The sequence below is a fragment of the Akebia trifoliata genome, chromosome 13 (assembly GCF_017979445.1).
Source record: "Akebia trifoliata isolate Shusen 1 chromosome 13, ASM1797944v1, whole genome shotgun sequence".
Classification (NCBI taxonomy): Eukaryota; Viridiplantae; Streptophyta; class Magnoliopsida; order Ranunculales; family Lardizabalaceae; genus Akebia; species Akebia trifoliata.
Window position 1 is genome coordinate 33,011,020 of NC_141387.1, and position 17,961 is coordinate 33,028,980.

General features: G+C 36.1%; 1 protein-coding gene across 2 annotated transcripts; it reads right to left on the minus strand.

The window, feature by feature from the left end:
* Positions 1 to 36: 36 nt before the first annotated feature.
* LOC147388382 (sodium/hydrogen exchanger 6-like) lies at positions 37 to 12,961 on the minus strand. 2 transcript variants are annotated; one of them, XM_086420462.1, is made up of 22 exons: positions 12,457 to 12,955; positions 12,290 to 12,341; positions 12,134 to 12,193; positions 11,988 to 12,012; positions 11,768 to 11,853; positions 11,547 to 11,658; positions 10,502 to 10,564; positions 10,371 to 10,390; positions 10,181 to 10,278; positions 9,167 to 9,195; positions 9,040 to 9,071; positions 8,888 to 8,935; positions 8,725 to 8,785; positions 8,539 to 8,636; positions 8,351 to 8,426; positions 8,218 to 8,237; positions 7,529 to 7,626; positions 7,334 to 7,443; positions 6,342 to 6,425; positions 1,347 to 1,444; positions 1,169 to 1,251; positions 37 to 498 (listed from the first exon to the last, which is right to left on the minus strand). In XM_086420462.1, exons 1-22 carry the CDS (start codon positions 12,728 to 12,730, stop codon positions 446 to 448), a joined length of 1,680 nt encoding a protein of 559 aa, XP_086276588.1. In that variant the 5' UTR covers positions 12,731 to 12,955; the 3' UTR covers positions 37 to 445. The 2 variants fall into 2 exon arrangements, with proteins under 2 accessions (XP_086276588.1, XP_086276589.1); XM_086420463.1 differs by lacking the exons at positions 37 to 498; positions 1,169 to 1,251; positions 1,347 to 1,444 and adding an exon at positions 4,386 to 4,565 and having other exon boundaries at positions 12,457 to 12,961.
* Positions 12,962 to 17,961: the final 5,000 nt, after the last annotated feature.

Sequence of the window (17,961 nt, forward strand, 5' to 3'; positions counted from 1 at the left end):
ACCCAAAAGAAAGAAAAAACTCAAGCACACCATATCTAAAATAAATTCAAATACATTTCTATTGCATTTCAGGTCTCACGTGAGTTTAGGAAATATGGGGAATTCGGTGACAAACATCATATCTAAAGTGTAATTCAGATATAAGAGATTGATTTGGAGGGGGAGTTTACTATTTATTCAATGACAATGTCCCATAAAAATTATGTACAAGTGTGGTACTACACTTCAATAGCCGCAGTTCATGCTGCCACCAATAATCCATTCTCCTTTGTAACACTTCTATAATGGTGTAACAAGATTTGGTTATGTAGCGAGGTTATCAGAATCTGTGGTGATAAGTTTCTATCTACTGGTCAACCCAGCAACTCTATTGGTTCTTCATCTTTTCACCTATATGTATATTTCCATTGTCAGAGCTCCTTTAATCAGTTATTCACCCCAACAATTAACCCTGGCCACGGAATCCTCTGCCTCTTCTAGAATTGGGTGCCGTCTCATCTGTTTAGCATCAAAGGGAAAGAAAAAAAAAAGAATCGTAAGCAACTATCAAAGAATAAAGATCAAAATTTTATAGCCATGACAGCAGGAGGTGAGCAGTGCGACTCAGATTTTTGGGTTTCATCGCCCAAACCCTGATATTTTTGTTATTTTAAACTTGGAATTGAAGGTCTAGACTTCTTTGAATCAATACCATTTCCCTTGAATGATTATCTTTTAGACCTCAACAAGAATCATACTCCATTTTCTTTAAAATACTCGCACTAAAGAACAGATAGGAAATTAACATAATAGTACATCAAACAGAGCACGGAACTGTTGACATGGACAAGAAGAAAGAGAAGATGAACTTATCAAAACTTGATAAGCAAAGCAGTAAAAAAATGTTTCAATATTATCTGTAGTGGAACCACCATAATGATAAAACACCTATCCGTTACACCGTTATAACAGTTCGCTTTAAACCATGCTTCAGAAGTTTTTCTTTTCTTTTCTTTCCAATGATGGCATATGTACGTAAATGTGGTGCACGCTTAAAATTTTTCCTCAAGAACATTGAGGATGAAACTAGTGTGTGTATTGTCATTCAGTTTACTGAGGGCAGAAACCTTATAAACCATTCTCCAGTGTGAGAAAGAACAAAAGAGTGATTACTATGTCTTTATCTTACCACGATCGTCCTCTTCCTCTCCATTTTGAGTCGTAAAGAACGGGGTGAGGTAATTTCTATCTAATGCAGTGAAAGATGCAGTGCTGCAGCATGAATTTAGAATTGGATCAGTTATACATAAATGAGAAAAAAAAAGGATTAGGTTATTACAGAAATAGTGGTAAACTCCAAATGATACCTCTTGTGGAACTCTTTGAGTCTCATCTTCAGTCTGTTTCCTGATGAAGCTCCCTCATCATCGTAAGGTGCAACGTAGCCATTATTCCCTTCAAAGCTCTGGAACCAGATAGGATAAATGTTAAAACTTGGGAAAGCAATAAACTCTATAGATCTGAAATTGTGGAAAATTTAAAGAAATTTCCAGACAATTCAACTAGAGAGACTGGCCAGCGTGAAATGCAGCCTAGAAATATATTAAATAGAATGAAACATTGTCCAACAATGTTAGAAGAAACATCACAGTTTAATGCAAACAACAATGTGCTGTAGTGCTACCACACAAAACTACCGACACTGAAACATTTCTTGATTTGGGAGAAGAAGAAGACAAAAGGCAATGCAAGTCAGTCAACCATCACTAGTTTCTGGGCATGTTAGGAGAAACATCAAATACCAAGCCATATAATTGGGGATGCACAAGTATATAAGTGACTGCATGAAACCTGATGATAAGACAGCTAAACTAGATGGAGAATTTCTACATCTCCATGTTAAAGGCGACCACTTGGGCATAAAACCTTAGAAAACAAAGATGTCACCCGGAATTCCATTCTTCAAAAATTAGCACTACTGAGAGTTCATATGTTCTTCGTAAACTTACAAAGGAACACTCCTATGACAATAGCAGTTTACAAGGAGCATTAGATTTAACAGCAAAGATTAGCAAATAAATAAATAAATGTACAAAAATAGAAATCATCACCTTCAATCCGTGCCTTATGCCAAAGGTTGGGTTCAGCAAATAAAAAAGAAAATATCCAAACAAGATAACAGGAAATACTTTACAGGGTTATAAACCCTTGCATGTAACTTGTATCACCTGATCATGCACAATAAAAACTAAAGCACAATGCAATATACACAATTTTTCTGTTGTGGTCATGTTTATTGGAAGAAAAGCTTCCAGGTCTTAAATGGGGTCTTTGGTTAAGAGAGGAATAGAAAGATTTTGGAAGTAGAAGTAAGGTCCATAAAAATTTTGAACTGCGAAAGTTGTAGAAGATGACTAAGGTAACACGTTCTGACAAAGAAGGAACTCCTTGGTGACTTTGCACATACAATCAGAGATGTGGAACCTAGCCTCCGCTATGACCATCCCAGTCCCCTCTTCCTATAAATTTAAGGGAAAATTACTTAAAAGGACCCTGGCAGAGGGATTTATTTCTAAATAGTCCCTAAGTTTTGCGTGGTAGCTTGATAGGACATTCAGTAAACTGTTTATTTCTTAATGTTCCCTCATTATTGGCGAACTCACTGCTTTTTTTATTTACTGTCGAGTTCACCACTTTTTATTTATTGTCGAACTTGATGCTTTTTTATTTAGTGTCGACTTCGAAGTTCACAATTTTTTCTGTCGAACTCACGACTATTTACTGTCGAGTTCAACACTTTTTATTTACTGTCGAACTTGACACTAGTAAAACCCACCCATTTTCAATTTTCGAGTTTTTTCAACTAAAATACATGGAAAGATTGACTAAAAACTTGAGATAACGACTTGTTTAGATGATTTCAACCCAAAAGAGCCATTCTTGTTCAATTTTCATCCAAAAACTAAGAAAAAAAAGTGAAAAACCCATAGTTTTTTACATACATCTTCAAAATGTTTGAAAATAACTTCTTCTTCCTTCTTAAATCCTTTCTGACGGAATGGAGTCTTCGAAACCTGATTGCGATGCCAAAAATCTAATTTTTTTGGATGAAAACGATGAGTTTGAATGGTTAGGGCATTCAATCGTGAGAAATGTGGGAGATGAGGTCCATGGACTGTTAAGAAAAGAAAAGTTTACTAAATGGACTACTAAGAGACCGCCCAAAACTTAGAGACTACTTAGAAAAAAGTCCCTCCGCCAGGTTCCTTTTTGTAATTTTCCCTAAATTTAAATGTTTGTATCTTTAGTTCCCTCTTTCCTCTCCACCCTTGCTTTTTTTCCTATTTCTAATAGTAGCATCAATAAATACCAATAAAAGAAAAAACGAACAATAAAAGTAACTAATAAGCATGGCTCAAAATTTCATTTCATTTCGGAATGTTTTGGTGGAGATATTTCGGAATTTGAACAATTAAAAATGAAACGCTTTTTTTTTTTTCCTTTGGATAGGTATAGATAGCATTTGTGTTAGAACCACAAATTGCAGTCAAAATAAAGAAAGCAACCTTCAATGGAAATCTTGGACCCCCCAAATTGCCACCTCCGGAAATGACAAAGGTCCCACTCTAGTCAAGGAAAGATTGAAGCATTTCATAGAAAATCGACCATCCCGGTTACTATTCTATAATCTCTTCTCAAAATCCTCAGAATTTTCAGTGATAGAAGCAATCAACCTCACGACCTCATCCACCTCGCAATCATTGAAGAGCCTCTAAAACCCAAACTCCCAAGACAACTCCCCTCAATAACTGAAAATGAAGTTAGATATTGAAAATCCCTTTTTTAGAGAGAACTCATATGACAAAGAAACTGATCTTTGTAAGGCATATCCCTGCACCTATGATCCTTCCAAAAGCAGACCTTATTCCTCTTTTCCAATTCTGAAACAAACTCTTCTATGAAAAAAAATGAACCTTTAAAATACCTTTCAAAACCTACATCTGTAAGATGACTGAGCTTTTCCACTCTATCCAACCGAAATAATCCATCCTAAATTTTGCATCTATAACTTTCTGCAATAAACTCTCCTCCACCCCAAACCTCAAAATCCACTTCCTCAAAAAAGTTAAATTCAACAAGTCTAGCCTTCTAAACCCAAGTCCCCCTCCCCAGCTTCTAGAATACAAATGCACCTCCAATATACCAAATGAAACTTCTTTTACCCCTATTTATCGTTCCAAGGAAAATCAGGAAATAATTTATCTCATTTTAATGCTACACTTCTAGGAATCAAAAAAAAGGGAAAGGAAGCAGACTGGGGTACTAAATAACACGCTCTTAATTAAAATTAGCTCACTGCCTTTATAAAGGAATCTTGTTTACTAAGAGCTCAATCTCCTACTTACCCCTTTCCAACACCGGATCCCAAATCGCCATTACAAGCCGCTTTCAATGGTAGACCATGATAAGAAGATGGCAATTGGCCAACCTGGCCCCCAAAGAAACCACTAACAAATCCACGTGTCACACACCCAAAAGCGAAGACTTTGCTCTTTCTAAAATTCACAGGTAATCCCAAGATGGCCCTGAAACAACACAAGATCCCTCCAATTTATCACAATCATAGTCACCAAAGTCTCCAACTTATTGAAAAAGTCTCAATTAAATCTTGACTTTTTCTATCACTGATTCAATCACGACCTTTCTAATAATACACGACTTTTACAAACTTCGTGATTAAATCACGAATAATGTGAAAAATAATGAGGATGCAAATGAGAATGACATTGATTTGATGTTTTTGATCAGTTAATGAATCCGAATTCGGACTCATGATTATGGTCTTTTTTATATCTTGAATTGTATAAACCTTGAATATGTTGTGAATCTGTGGTTACTTGTTGTGGATGCATAAATGACATCAACGTGTGAATTCTTGATTTATCATTCTAGTTTAATATGGAACTTGATGATATAACATGAAAACACTTGCTAGTAGGAACAATTACATAGCCCTAACCTAACTCGATTTTTTCCCGACTTTTTTTCCGATGTTTCCCAATTTTACCAAATTTTCCCCTTGCCGACTTATTACCGAATCCTGACTTGGTGTCTATGATCACAGTTGCCTTGGATATGCCTCAAGTAACACTAAAGTTGTTTGCAAATTGTTGGTGAGATACCATAGGACTCGATGAGCCAACTGCAAAGTCATATAAATCACCATTACGACCCCTTTTTGCCAACATCCTCCCTAAAGCTTTGGCTACCACAATGAAGAGAAATGGAGACAAAGAATCCCCTTGCCTCAAACCCAATCCATTAACTAAGACAGAGAAGGATGGGGAGGAGACACATCACAACCAACTGAATCCACCTAGGTCAAAACCCATACACACCACCAAGTACCGTAAGAAGCCCAAACTTGCATGATCAAAGGATTTCTCTAAATCAAACATGCACACCACCCTACCTTCCTGATTTTATTTTGGAATCAATGCACTCATTGGCAATAAGAACCCCATCTACTATCTGCCAACAAAAGCATCCTGGGTTGGACCAATAATCACTTGAAGCACTTTATCCTGGAAGCAAGCATTTTAGAGATGATTGTATACGTCGCACCCACCGAACAAATTGGCCTTAGATCAAATATCTTCTATGCCTTAGTCTTTTAGGAATTAATGCCACAAAAGTCCAGTTGGACAGATAATCTAAGAACCACTCCCTATGAAACTCCTCAACATCAACCTAGATATTGTAAAGTCCAAGGAATACCCCATACTTACCCCTCCCCACTTAAAGTAAAATTCCATGACATCCAAACACAAAATCTTCAACAACAAAAAAAAAAAAAAACATTCACATTGCAGTCAAATAACTTATCAAAAGTTGAAAGGGTCTTTAACCAAGGTGATCTGCAGTAGAGTCAACATGCATATATTTGAATAGATAAGCAACAAAATCAGCTTTTATGAAAAGTAGAAGCTAATATTATTATTTTTTTATTGATAAGAAATTTTATAAAGCCAAAATAAAGACTATGTACAATAGGACCTTAAGTTAAGTATGTTATAAGATGATGATATTCCAAGCTAGATAGAAAGTATCCTCATAATGAAAACAGTATAACTAAGCTACTACTGAAGAAGGATTAATCATCATAATCATCTGTGGCTTTCACTAACTTTCTTGAGTTGACAAAAACGGAAATCTGCAAGAAAAAGGATTTATAGCCGAGTAGGGGCGGGGCTGAGCAATGTGGATTTCACCTCTGGTATGGATGCCAAAGGAGTTCTAGAAATAATCATGGAACTTCTTAGACAATAGATTCAAATTCAATCAACTTTCTATGAACTTACTTCACCCAAGGGACCATCATGACCATCTCCTACAACTTGAAGAGCTTCCAACATAGTACCAGTTGAACCTCCAATCAATAAGACCTGCATCAGTTCCATAAAAAATAAAACACAAAACAAGTGAATATCAGGTGATATTTGAAACACAGTCATAAGCCACAGTGAAAACAGGAAAAGTGACAAAACAATAAAACAGCAAAAGAAAAAATACAAAGAAAAATAAGTGCAAATCTTCATATGCTCAAAATAAGAAATCCATCAGCTGCCTAAAAGCTTGATCAAAAGCATTTATCACTTGTTCTTTAGGATTTGCACTGAAGAATAATACATATACTCATGATAACAAATGACAAATAAAAGGAACATAAATACAGAGGAATTTTGAGAAGCCGGGAAGAATCTACACATAGTATGTATTAACAGAATCCTTAGAGGAATTACCCGGTAACGTTGCAACGGTAGCTAAAGTGAGAAATGTCAATGGTGTGATGAGGAAACAGTCAGGTTGAATCAGAGAACAGTAAGTCCACACATTTTGCACCATTTAGAATGTTGGTAGCTAATGTGAGAATGTCATGGTTGCATTTTATCATTTCCTAGGCTAGCTCTTCTAAGGAGCATATTTACAGCTTAAGCACCTTTGTTGTAGGCTAAAGCTACGTTCTCTAACAGCGGGCATTTTTTTTATTCCGTAAGTATGTAACATCCATCTATGGCCTTATATAGGCATAAAAGAGAGATCAGAAGAATTATAATCAGAAACATTATTTCTGTAAAGGTGATTGAGATAATCAAATATTTCTCTTTATAAGAATAAAACCTGACATATTGATAAAGCGACTAATTTCTGAATTAAGAAGCATCTTATTACCAAGAAAATGCATCCATGAAGGTGTATGAGGGAAAATATGTATCTTAAGTACTTGACACACTACATATTTCTAAGTGGGTTTGGAAATCAAACAATCAAGATCATATGTAAGACTGCTTACTGTCAGAACCACTATTGCAGTTGTTGCAGTTAATATCGTCTGGCCATGTCCTTCTGGGAGATCATGAACTGATTGCAGAGCAAGGGCAAAAGCCATAGCCCCTCTAAGTCCTGCTCACTTACGTAAATGTTCCTAATTAGAAAGAACCCAAATGAATAATTCCAGCAAATATTTGACAAAAGCTTATACTCTCACCACTATACCAAAGTGCTTTTTGATGTTTCAAAGGTATTTGTCGGTTTGCAGGTCGAACCAAGTTGACCAAGTATCCACAGGAAAAAACATTTGCCGCCCTTCAGGAAAAGATTACCCAAACTGGTTAATAGTTTTTTATGCGAGATATTACATTATAAATTGAAGCAAATTGGTTCTGAAGATGAAAAGCAAAATATGCTTTTCTTTTAGTAAGAAGAGGCAAGCAGATAAATACACTCAGGTGTATGACCCATAATATTTTATTTTAAAAACAAAAGTAAGAAAAATATTAAATGAAAGTAAGGAAATAAACACAACTGAGAAAAGAAAAAAAGAAAAAAGGAAAAAGAGAGGCACAAGAGTATAGTTGCGAGTACTCCAAAAGTAAGAAAAAGATTAAATGAAAGTAAGGAAACAAACACAACTGAGAAAAGGATTGTCTCCTTTCTTTTGGAGTACTGACAACTATACTTTTTTTTTGCTTTTCAGTGTGCTAGTTGTAAAAGTTAAATAAAATTACTGATCTTCAGATTACAGGGTAATCGGAAATGAATCAAATATATTACTAAAATAAATCTGCAATGGCACTAGAAGTGAAACTCATCTAAGTGACATCCTTGCACAAAAAATATTTTAAATTAATAAATATGTCAAATCAATTTAAAAGGTCTGCTAGCTTATAAACACACCTTGCAACGCAAATAAATAGCTGGAGTAATCATGAAGGAGCAAAGTTAAGGAACAGAAGAGGGTAAGATCAAGTAGAAAATCTCAATATAAATATATAATGAACCCCTCTGAATACTCAGACTACAAGGATACAATTGAGAAAAAGATGAACCCAACATGCGACCAGCTATGCTGTTCCATAGCTATATCGAAGCCCATGTATATAAATCTGCAGATAAACGTGACCAAGTCAAGACATACTGCGATGTTATATAGAGTTACAGACGATAATATTAAGCACATGACAGAAATTAAGCAACCATAGTGACTAGCTCACTTACACAAATGTTTCCGCCAATGATGAAATCAAATGGAAAAAAGAAGAAACAAATTGTTGTGATTTTTCCGACAAATTTGAGAATGAGTAGTGCTTCATGACCTGAAAAAGAGTACCAACGATAGTGCCTTAATACTGCATCACCCAAGGAGACATTATTATGCTGCCATGTTACCAGAAACACACTTACTATTCCTGTGAACAATATCGAGACGATACCAGAAAGGCCAAGGCCTTCCGCTAGCATGTACCTAAAGGTAGGATGGTATTACATTAAACGTATTACAATTCCAAGGGACAACTAAAAACAACTCCAGAGAACAAGAAAGATTACAGCCAAGTAGATCACTTACGAAAAATAAGGAAAAAGAACAAACAGACAGCATTCCAAGTTCTGAAGACTGCAGTGCGATGGTATGAAAAACATCGTCAAAACATTGTTTGGTTAATTGTGAACCACAAATTGACAATGTAAAAGGAAAAAAAAATAACCGCAATTACTCACTTGTCAATATCTAAACCTGCATACTTAAAAAGGTTCTGAGCGGTTAAGGTCTCCAACACATTTACCAGTCAAGCACTAAACCTAGGTTTGTTGATGTCAATGAGCAAAAGAAAATTCAAAAGGATATCAAAGCAGAAGTAAACCCAACTCCAACCCCTGTACAAAGTGTAAGTGTCAATGAGATTGAGGAGTAAGAAAAACAAAAATCTAAAATATATATATTAGGGATAAGACACTTCTAAAGAAACAAAAATTGAACATCTCAAACAAAACTAAACTGCAGTTAATCATGTGGCTTAGTTGAACCATTTTTCATAAGCACAGAACTAGCAGAAAGGAATTATGTTTTGCTTCACACAACCTATGTGACTATACAACAGTTTTAGGACTTTTACCATCCTCTATACGATACTTTACTTAGTAGTGAAAATACTACTGTAGTAGTTTGATGCTCTTCAATTCTTATGAACCTGCTTATATTTATAAAGGCACTGAATAGCTCTCCGCTGTAAAGAAACTTCTTGATTTTCTTTCCACATTTTTTTTTGAACTTCTGATTTAAAAAGACTAAAATATTGTTAGTGCAACACGTGTAACGGTGTAAGAGATCTGTCTGCATGTCAGCCTTTAGTTTATGTTTTGCCAAACACATTGTGATCTCATGTCTGTTTTATAATTTCCTGGAGTTTTAATGAAAAAAATCCTTATTATTTCCATCCTTCAGTATTTCCATGATAATTGGATAAATTTCTATACCAATAGAAATATTTCCATTTCCAGAAAAACTGAAATAAACATGGAAACCAAAACTCAACACCTTTCTCATTGAAATGAATGAGATTACATGGAAGAGAATGACTCTCTAAATACAAAAGAACCAAAAGAAGCAAAGAGAAACAAGAGAGTTAACTATTGGCTAAATCAAGATAAGAATTCCCAATAAAGTTGGAGTTTGTTTACAACTCTTTTCTTTTTCAATCTTTTTTTTTTCCTTTTTTTTTTGGAGGGGTTACAAACCAACCCAGACAACATCTTTAATTTTGGGCTAATGCTCACCTTTTTTAAAACAGGATGATGATATTGTGCTTCTAATTGATTAGGAACAGTAAGGTTGTAAAAACAAAAAGAAATTGGGTTTTACCTGCTGACATTGAGCCGACAAATGTCTCAAGAAACCTGAAGATAACCAGAAAGAAGTTTTGCCCGGATGAAACATGACTTTTTACTGATGACATTGTCCTGCATAGAAATGCACTATTGAGTCCGATAAAGATTCCAAAATCTGCTCATATTCAGATAGTTATGACAAACTTCAAGCCACTAAATCAAACCTGTATAAAGAAATTGCCATCTTGAGATTTCCCATGCAAGCAAGAAAAAGTTGAGCAATGAATACGTCAGTTGTTAACCAATATATTAAAGAATAATGGAGTTCCAAAGATAAGAAATCCAAAGGACATACTGCATCGTTTAAAACAGATTCCCCAAACACCAAGGCATAAAGGTTAGTGTCTGTGCCAAGTTCCTGCAAATAGAACACTCGTTAAGCAAATGGTGTACCTAAGCCATGAAACCTATCACTTTCATGGTGACAGGTTCAACGAAGGTAGTGGTTGTTGGAGGCTCAATGGTACGAGACATCCTTACCGAAAATCACATAAATGTACGAAGCTCATAAAATAAAATAAAATAAAAAATCATGGATGCTAGTTTAGCATCCCCACATGTGATACCATCCCAAGATATGTCATGTTCCCTTGGGAACTCAGGATGATGCCCTCCAGGATCAACCTGAGTCAACTGGGGCTGTGCAAGGAAATGTCCAAGAATGGCCAAGAGAATGGTCATGGGGAGGGGGTGGGCAAGCACCCCTCATTAAAGTGGATGCTAAGGTTTTGGGGCATCTCAATAATGAAACATCTGTCCATCGTGCACAAAACTTCGATTCACAAACTGTCAACATTGAACTCATCCAATTAAGCTTTCCATAAAGGTCCATTAGTGACACAATTTATTTGGATCATGTGGACCCCAGATTGAAGGATATGGACCTCTATAACTATGCTTGTACCGGCCCTGTCAAGCCGAGCCAAGGTCACAGTATTATCGAGCACATTAAACCAACCATGACCCAAACTTAGCCAGTGGACATTTGGGTAAAATGTTAGTAGGAGCCTTTTTCCATCTAAATCCAGAGAAATGGGGAGGAAGAACAATCCCTATGGGATTTCATAGGTCTTTAGGGGCTAATAAATATGTCTGGCATCCCAATTATGTGAAGAACTAGATGATGCAACTAGCTAATGGGGTTATCGTATCTGTACATTATAGGGGATTGTAATTTTATTAAATTCTCGCACGAAAAAAAAAAAAAACAAAAAGAGGCAATAGGGATCATTCATCATTTGATGTCGGATGCCAGTTCTTGATTTCAATGACCTTTCATTTGATTGGCAGTTTCTTGGTACTAATATGGTTTAATGGAAAACTTAAAGCAAATAAGGCACCTGAAATATGGATAATACAGTGACAGGATCAGTTGCGGAGATGAGAGCACCAAACATCAGACATTCAACAAACGGAAGTTTGTACATGAGGAACGTCACACCACCAAGGTAACTGTAAATGAAAATGAAGCCATAGAAGAAAGTAAACCATAATTATTATTATCTTTTTTATCTTTTAAAAAGGAGGGTGGTCGTGGTGAAAAAAAAATATGAATACTTACACTAAAACTCCAGTGACTACTGAAGCAATAAACGTCCCTACAATTGCAAATGTGACAATGGCTCCAAAGTTGGAGAAGAAGGGTTTCTGCAATGTGCAGACAAATATGTGATCATCCACATGTCAGTCATCAATCAAATATGAAAGAAGTAAATTCCAGCATTCTTTTATTTTATTTTAGAATATTTATGAAGTTAAGAAGAAAAAGTGTGGGTACTTACTGGTGATAAGCTGAAACCTGACTGAGTAAGCAAGCAAGCAAATGTCAAGAGAAACAAATATCTAGATCAAGAAAAATGATGATTTATCTCGAAACAACTAACAAATAAAAGAATTGGGAAGTTAGAATTAAAGTTTGTTTGGATATAATATGATTGGTGGTAACAAGAAGAGGAAGAAGAATTCCTCATGGAAGTTGAACCAAGGCCTGCATCATCATCATCATCAAGAAGAAAGGCAACATCATCAATAAGAATTCCACATGGAACGAATGAAGAATTGAAGCACAAAGACAAGTGGACACCTGATGCTTGCTTCTGTATTTGATATGTTAGCAAGTCCACCAACAATCAAACCTGTCAACCCAATTCAATAAAATAACAAAGATAGATGGATAGATGGCAATTAAAAATCAACAGAGAGAGAGAGAGAATCGATTGTTGAATTGAAGAGAAGAAAATTAATTGGTACCAATCAAAAGAGAAGCGCTGGCTTCAGGAAGATAGTAGATTTTGTGACGCCTAAGAACATGACCGAGGACGAAGGAGAGGACCAACATCATGATCTGTAGAAGTATGCCAACTCCTGCTGCTTGTTGTTCCTTTCCACTCCCACTCCCTCCTGAAGGATTCGGATTTAGATTTGCTGGAGATATCTGCTGCTGATGCTGCACTTCCTCTATATCCATACCCATACCCATACCCATCATCATCGTCGTCGTAGTCATCATCATAATCATCATCATCGCATGAGCAGATGCAAAGATGAACGAAGAGGTGCTCTGCTCTCTCTCTCTCTCAAATTTTGATTCTCTTTAAATATTTAACCCTCGTCTAGGTCTATTACAGACCCGATAGTTCAACTAACGAGGAATGACTATCGTTTTACCCAATTTTGCTCTACGCCACCTGTATTACTATTAGTGATACCCCTTCCCTATGTTTTCAAACTCTTGACAGGAAGTCAAGGACTTCTGCGACAAATTCAACCTTGAGTTGCATCGCTTATTGCCCTTATTAATATAAAATAATCTATATGCCCTCATCTTCAGCCCACCAACAACTAACCATTCCACAAAAATAACATAATTGCAAAAATGGATCATTTTTTAAAGTAATATTCACAATAAGGTTAAATGCTACAGTAAGTAATTTTACATTGATCAAAATACTCTTATAAATAATTTTTTATTAATTATAAAGTTGATTTTTGAGATTATCTCGAGATCTTTCTTTCTTTGATCGGATGACTTGCAGCTCCTCGAGATCGTCCCTGCTCCTTATTTCGCAGAGCCCCCGATGCCGAAGTTAATCCTAATGAAATTGTAACAGAGTTTTAGTGTAGAAAATTTTGTGTACCTTAGATGTAGTGGTCCTCATTTATTTATAGAGTAGGAATTTTTATTTTGCACTTCCAACCTTATCTCTTGCTATTTTGGGATAAGAATCGTGTAGGATCTTCTTCCCAAGAGTCATTTCTAATTCATTTACCTAAATCCTAAAATCCTAGGGATAGGAGTCATTTCCTTTTACGGACTTTTGTTTTCCCGAACCATATCCAAGCCCTACATTCTTAGTGAATTACCGAACGATTGCTCACTTACGGTCAGAAGTGTAAACACCCCAATTTGAACAGGCCCCCACTTGAAAGGACAAAAAAATAGATTTTTCAATAAAATTCGTCAACGGACCTAAAAAGCCTAATTCATCAAAACGTGACATTTTGGTTAACCCGAGAATTCCTAAGACCCGTAAAAGGATTAATGAATTTAAAATGAGACTTGGGATACCCACCACCTTCCCTACCTTTCACCGCTTCACCCTTAAAATAAAAAATATCCCAAGCCCGTTTAGGACCCACAAACCCTCAACTCTCTAAAAATCATTTCTCACCTTATCCAACCTAACCTAGACTTAATCCCACATCACCTAAACCCTAAAACACACCAACCCTCAAAAGCTCATTCTAAAATATATCCTAACCAATCCCAAATAACCTAAAACATTTTCATACCCAAGTCCAACACACTAAAGCCCAAACCAATTCAAACCCACATCTACGTCCATAATCCTAACTCACAAACCATTATCTATATCAACAAATCACCCTTTGATCATCAAATAGGACATATATCATCACCCTAACTCACCTCCTTCATCCAATTACCTACCTCTATCACCTTTCTCTAAAAAATCATTTACCCACATTTCAACTCATACCCTTCCTTAACCTACCCACATCACCTTTCTTTAAAAAATCATATACCCCCATCATTTCTTACAAATCTACCTTCACAAATCAAACTCACACCTTTCACTTCCAATCAAACATTCATTTTCTCCAATCAACTCATCTAAACATCTAATCTCTATTCATTTGTGACACATGTCACCACCTCTTTCACCCTTCCAAAATTCAATCAACCAATCATTTACACAATCCATTCTCCTAACCTAAACACCACTCCCCTTCAATCTACCTAACACTCCATCAACAAATCACTCTCTTATACTCTCATTCTCTTAAATCAAACACCACTCCTATTTACCTCACATAACACTCAATCCAAATGGGTTGAAGGATCCAACTCATTTGGGTCACAAATGACCTACTTAAACTACCTTATACAAATGCCATTCAACTACTCTTAATTTACAAATACCCTTTCTCTAACCCCATATCATTCTCTACTCTTCTATTTTTTCACCCTATTATACCTTCAAAATCAATCCTCAACACCTATAAATACCCCCCTTACCTTCTAAAATGGCACCCAAGTCTTAGACTAAAAAATCTTCTCTCAACTCTCTTCTATTCTATTTTATATTCTCATATTATCTTCTAAAAATACACTATTATATTTCACTAAAGACTCTTAGAAGGAGAAAGCATAGAAGAAGAAAAAGAAATGAAAGAATGATCGAGTTAAGGCCTCAAGGTGGGACAAAGGAAGTATTGTACTCCCTTTCTCCCTCTTCTCTATTTTCCTCTTCTACCCCCCCCTCTCACTTCTTTAATTTTTCTTTTAGAAAGACTTAAGATATGATTCTCCCGCTCCCTTATCTCCGGTAGATTGAACTTCTATTCGGTTGAAAATATAGGAGTTGTAACCACTTTCAAAATAAAATCGATTTTAAACCTTTCAAATAATTTTGAGGCAATCGGTATTCAAGTCCTTCTCAACTCAAAAGAATGGACCCATAACCATAGCCAATACTATTCAAAAAATACATGTAGTTCCCAAGGCTAATTGTTTATAGGGATCATCTCCTTTAATGAGATGATCCTTATAAGTTAAGTCGATAGCAAATCCCTATTTAGGGAACAATTCGTCAATACCTGGCATTTTAATTTTATTTGCATTTTATCCAAAATGACCAAATTATTTTGAGGTTACCACCACTTGGTGGAGAGAAAATGGTGCCTAACTGAAAGCGCTCTAGCTCCGCGGGGTGCGCGGATCCGCTTTTGACCCTTGAGGTTTGGGAGTCGCCACCTAGTTATTATGGTCTAGGAACCAAACTGACTCTAAAACGGATAAAAAACTAATCTACTACAGATAAACTGAATCCGGAGATCATATTACGGGGTTGGAAGGTGTTAGGCACCAATCCCGCCCGACCAATCCCGGTATCTACTTATTCTAAATAAGACTACATCGCTAATGACAAAACCTAGATAAAGGAATAACAAAAATCTTACCTTCAATCTGCAAAGGTTCTATTCCCTCACATCTGGTGGAACTGCTCCTTGTACCGTACTCCTTACTTTGTTCTGTCTCCGAATCTGATTTCTGATCTCTGAGGCAAGGTATCTCCTTCTTGGATCTGGGTGCTTCAAATTTATTGTGGATTTTGGGGTGTTTTTGAAAGGTTTATGGGTATTTTTTAGGCTAAAATCAAAGTAGGGGTGTTGAGTAAGGAGTTGGGGCTCCAAAATTAGGGTTCTGGAGAGGTTGTAGAGGCTTCTTCACCTACTTTTTCTAGGATTTTTTCTTTGATACGAAATAGAGTGTGGAGGCTCCTATTTATAAAAATTTTTATAAGCATTAGGATTTGGTTAGGGTTTCTTTTAGAGTTTTAATTAGGGTTTTGACTTTGGTCTAATGAGATGGACTTAGTCTTTAGGATTTTGACTTTAGTCTTATGAGATTGACTTGATTAGTTTATATTAGGGTTTTGATTTAGGATTTTGACTTTAGTCTTATGAGATTGACTTGATTAGTTTAGATTAGGGTTTTGATTTAGGATTTTGACTTTAGTCATATGAGATTGACTTTAATACTTTGACTTTAGTCTTTCTTGGTTAGCTTTTAATATCTTGACTTTAGTCTTACTTGATTGACTTTAAGGTTGACTTTAGTCTTACTTGATTGACTTTAATTTTTGGAGACCCCCTTTTTATTATATCTTTAATTTTTTGGGCCCCCAGATGGAGGGGTCCTTGAATAAATATCTTGGCAACCATTAACACTTTTGCTTGAAAGCCTGATTGATTGATTTTTTGGTTCAAAATTTTAAATTAATTTTATTAATATTTCACATTACATTATTTAATGGTTTATTTATTAATTTTAAAATTTTTAATTATTAAAATTGTAAAATTACCGTTTTGCCCACGGAGAGGATTTTTTAAGTTTTAAGTCGTTTTTCAATGTTCCAAGATGTTTTGGAATCAATTTTTCGTAAGGAATTCGATAGGAATGTTGGTTTTTGTCATTTATGAAGTTTTTTTCTATGAAATGGTCGTGAACTTTATGAGGGGCATTTTCGTAATTTTGTCGAATCCTGTGAAAATTGGCGAAATGATTTATTTGATTTCGATTTGTTATTTTATGTGTTTGAATGAGTTTTCATAATCGTAACGTAGGCTATAGGGTTATTTTGATGTTAGGGGTATTTTGGTAATTTGGTCATTTTTAGTGATTTTTATCGTGAAACTTCTTTTTGGTCTGCAAGATGATGATTTCTATTTTTTGGGGGTCGTATTTTCCTAGCGTAGCGTGATTTCTAAGTTTTGTTAGTTCGAGATACCTCATCCGGATTTCTAAAACATATCTGGTAACAAAATAAAGTATTGGAATAGACATCCATCATTGGGAACCATTGCGATTGGGTTGACGAATTGATTAATCAGGCGAGTGCAAAAATGGGGTGTCTACAGATGCCCCTCTTTGGCAGAGGGTTGAAGCAAACTAGATAGCAAATCTATTTTGGTAGATAGTGCGGTATCCGAATGCCAAAGCTAGTGACAGTTCATTTTGCAGCCTGATTTAGCAATTCGTCGGGGTGTTCGGATCCTTGAGGGTAAAACTCTCCCCGAACTAGAAAAATGTCAGGTCCTTGAGCGCGAGCTCTCACCGGCAGTGTTAGATCCTTGAATTTTAGAAAATTCTTCTTGACTGATGTAACAACTGTGCAAGTGTGTGGACTCAAAATCTGAGATAGATTTCAAAGAGTTTGAGTAAAATCTGAGCGCAAAATGAATATAAATTTAGCTAAACTGAGCATAATTCTGAGAAACCCTCGGCGGTATCTGAGCATAGTTCCGAGAAAACCCTTGGCGGCATCTGAGCATAATTCCGAGAAAACCCTCGACGGCATCTAAGCATAATTCCGAGAAAACCCTCGACGGTAACTGAGCATAATTCTGAGAAAACCCTCGGCGGCATCTGAGCATAATTCCGAGAAGACCCTCGACGGTAACTGAGCATAATTCCGAGAAAACCCTCGGCGACATTTGAGCATAGTTCCGAGAAAACCCTTGGCGGCATCTGAGCATAGTTCCGAGAAAACCCTCGGCGGTAACTGAGCATAATTCCGAGAAACCCTCGGCGACATATGAGCATAATTACAAGAAAACCCTTGGCGGCATCTGAGCATAATTCCAAGAAAACCATTGGCGGTATCTGAGCATAGTTCCGAGAAAACCCTTGGCGGCATCTGAGCATAATTCCAAGAAAACCCTTGGTGGCAT

What these genes read in the sequence shown, in the direction of transcription:
- LOC147388382 (XM_086420462.1), bottom strand. Translation starts at nt 12,730, where the DNA reads ATGATGATGATTATGATGATGACTACGACGACGATGATGATGGGTATG. An exon ending in CTGTATTATCCATATTTCAG is followed by an intron (nt 10,565 to 11,546) that starts GTGCCTTATTTG and finishes TTCTATTTGCAG; the next exon opens with GAACTTGGCACAGACACTAA. An exon ending in GTTCTTTTTCCTTATTTTTC is followed by an intron (nt 8,786 to 8,887) that starts GTAAGTGATCTA and finishes TCCTACCTTTAG; the next exon opens with GTACATGCTAGCGGAAGGCC.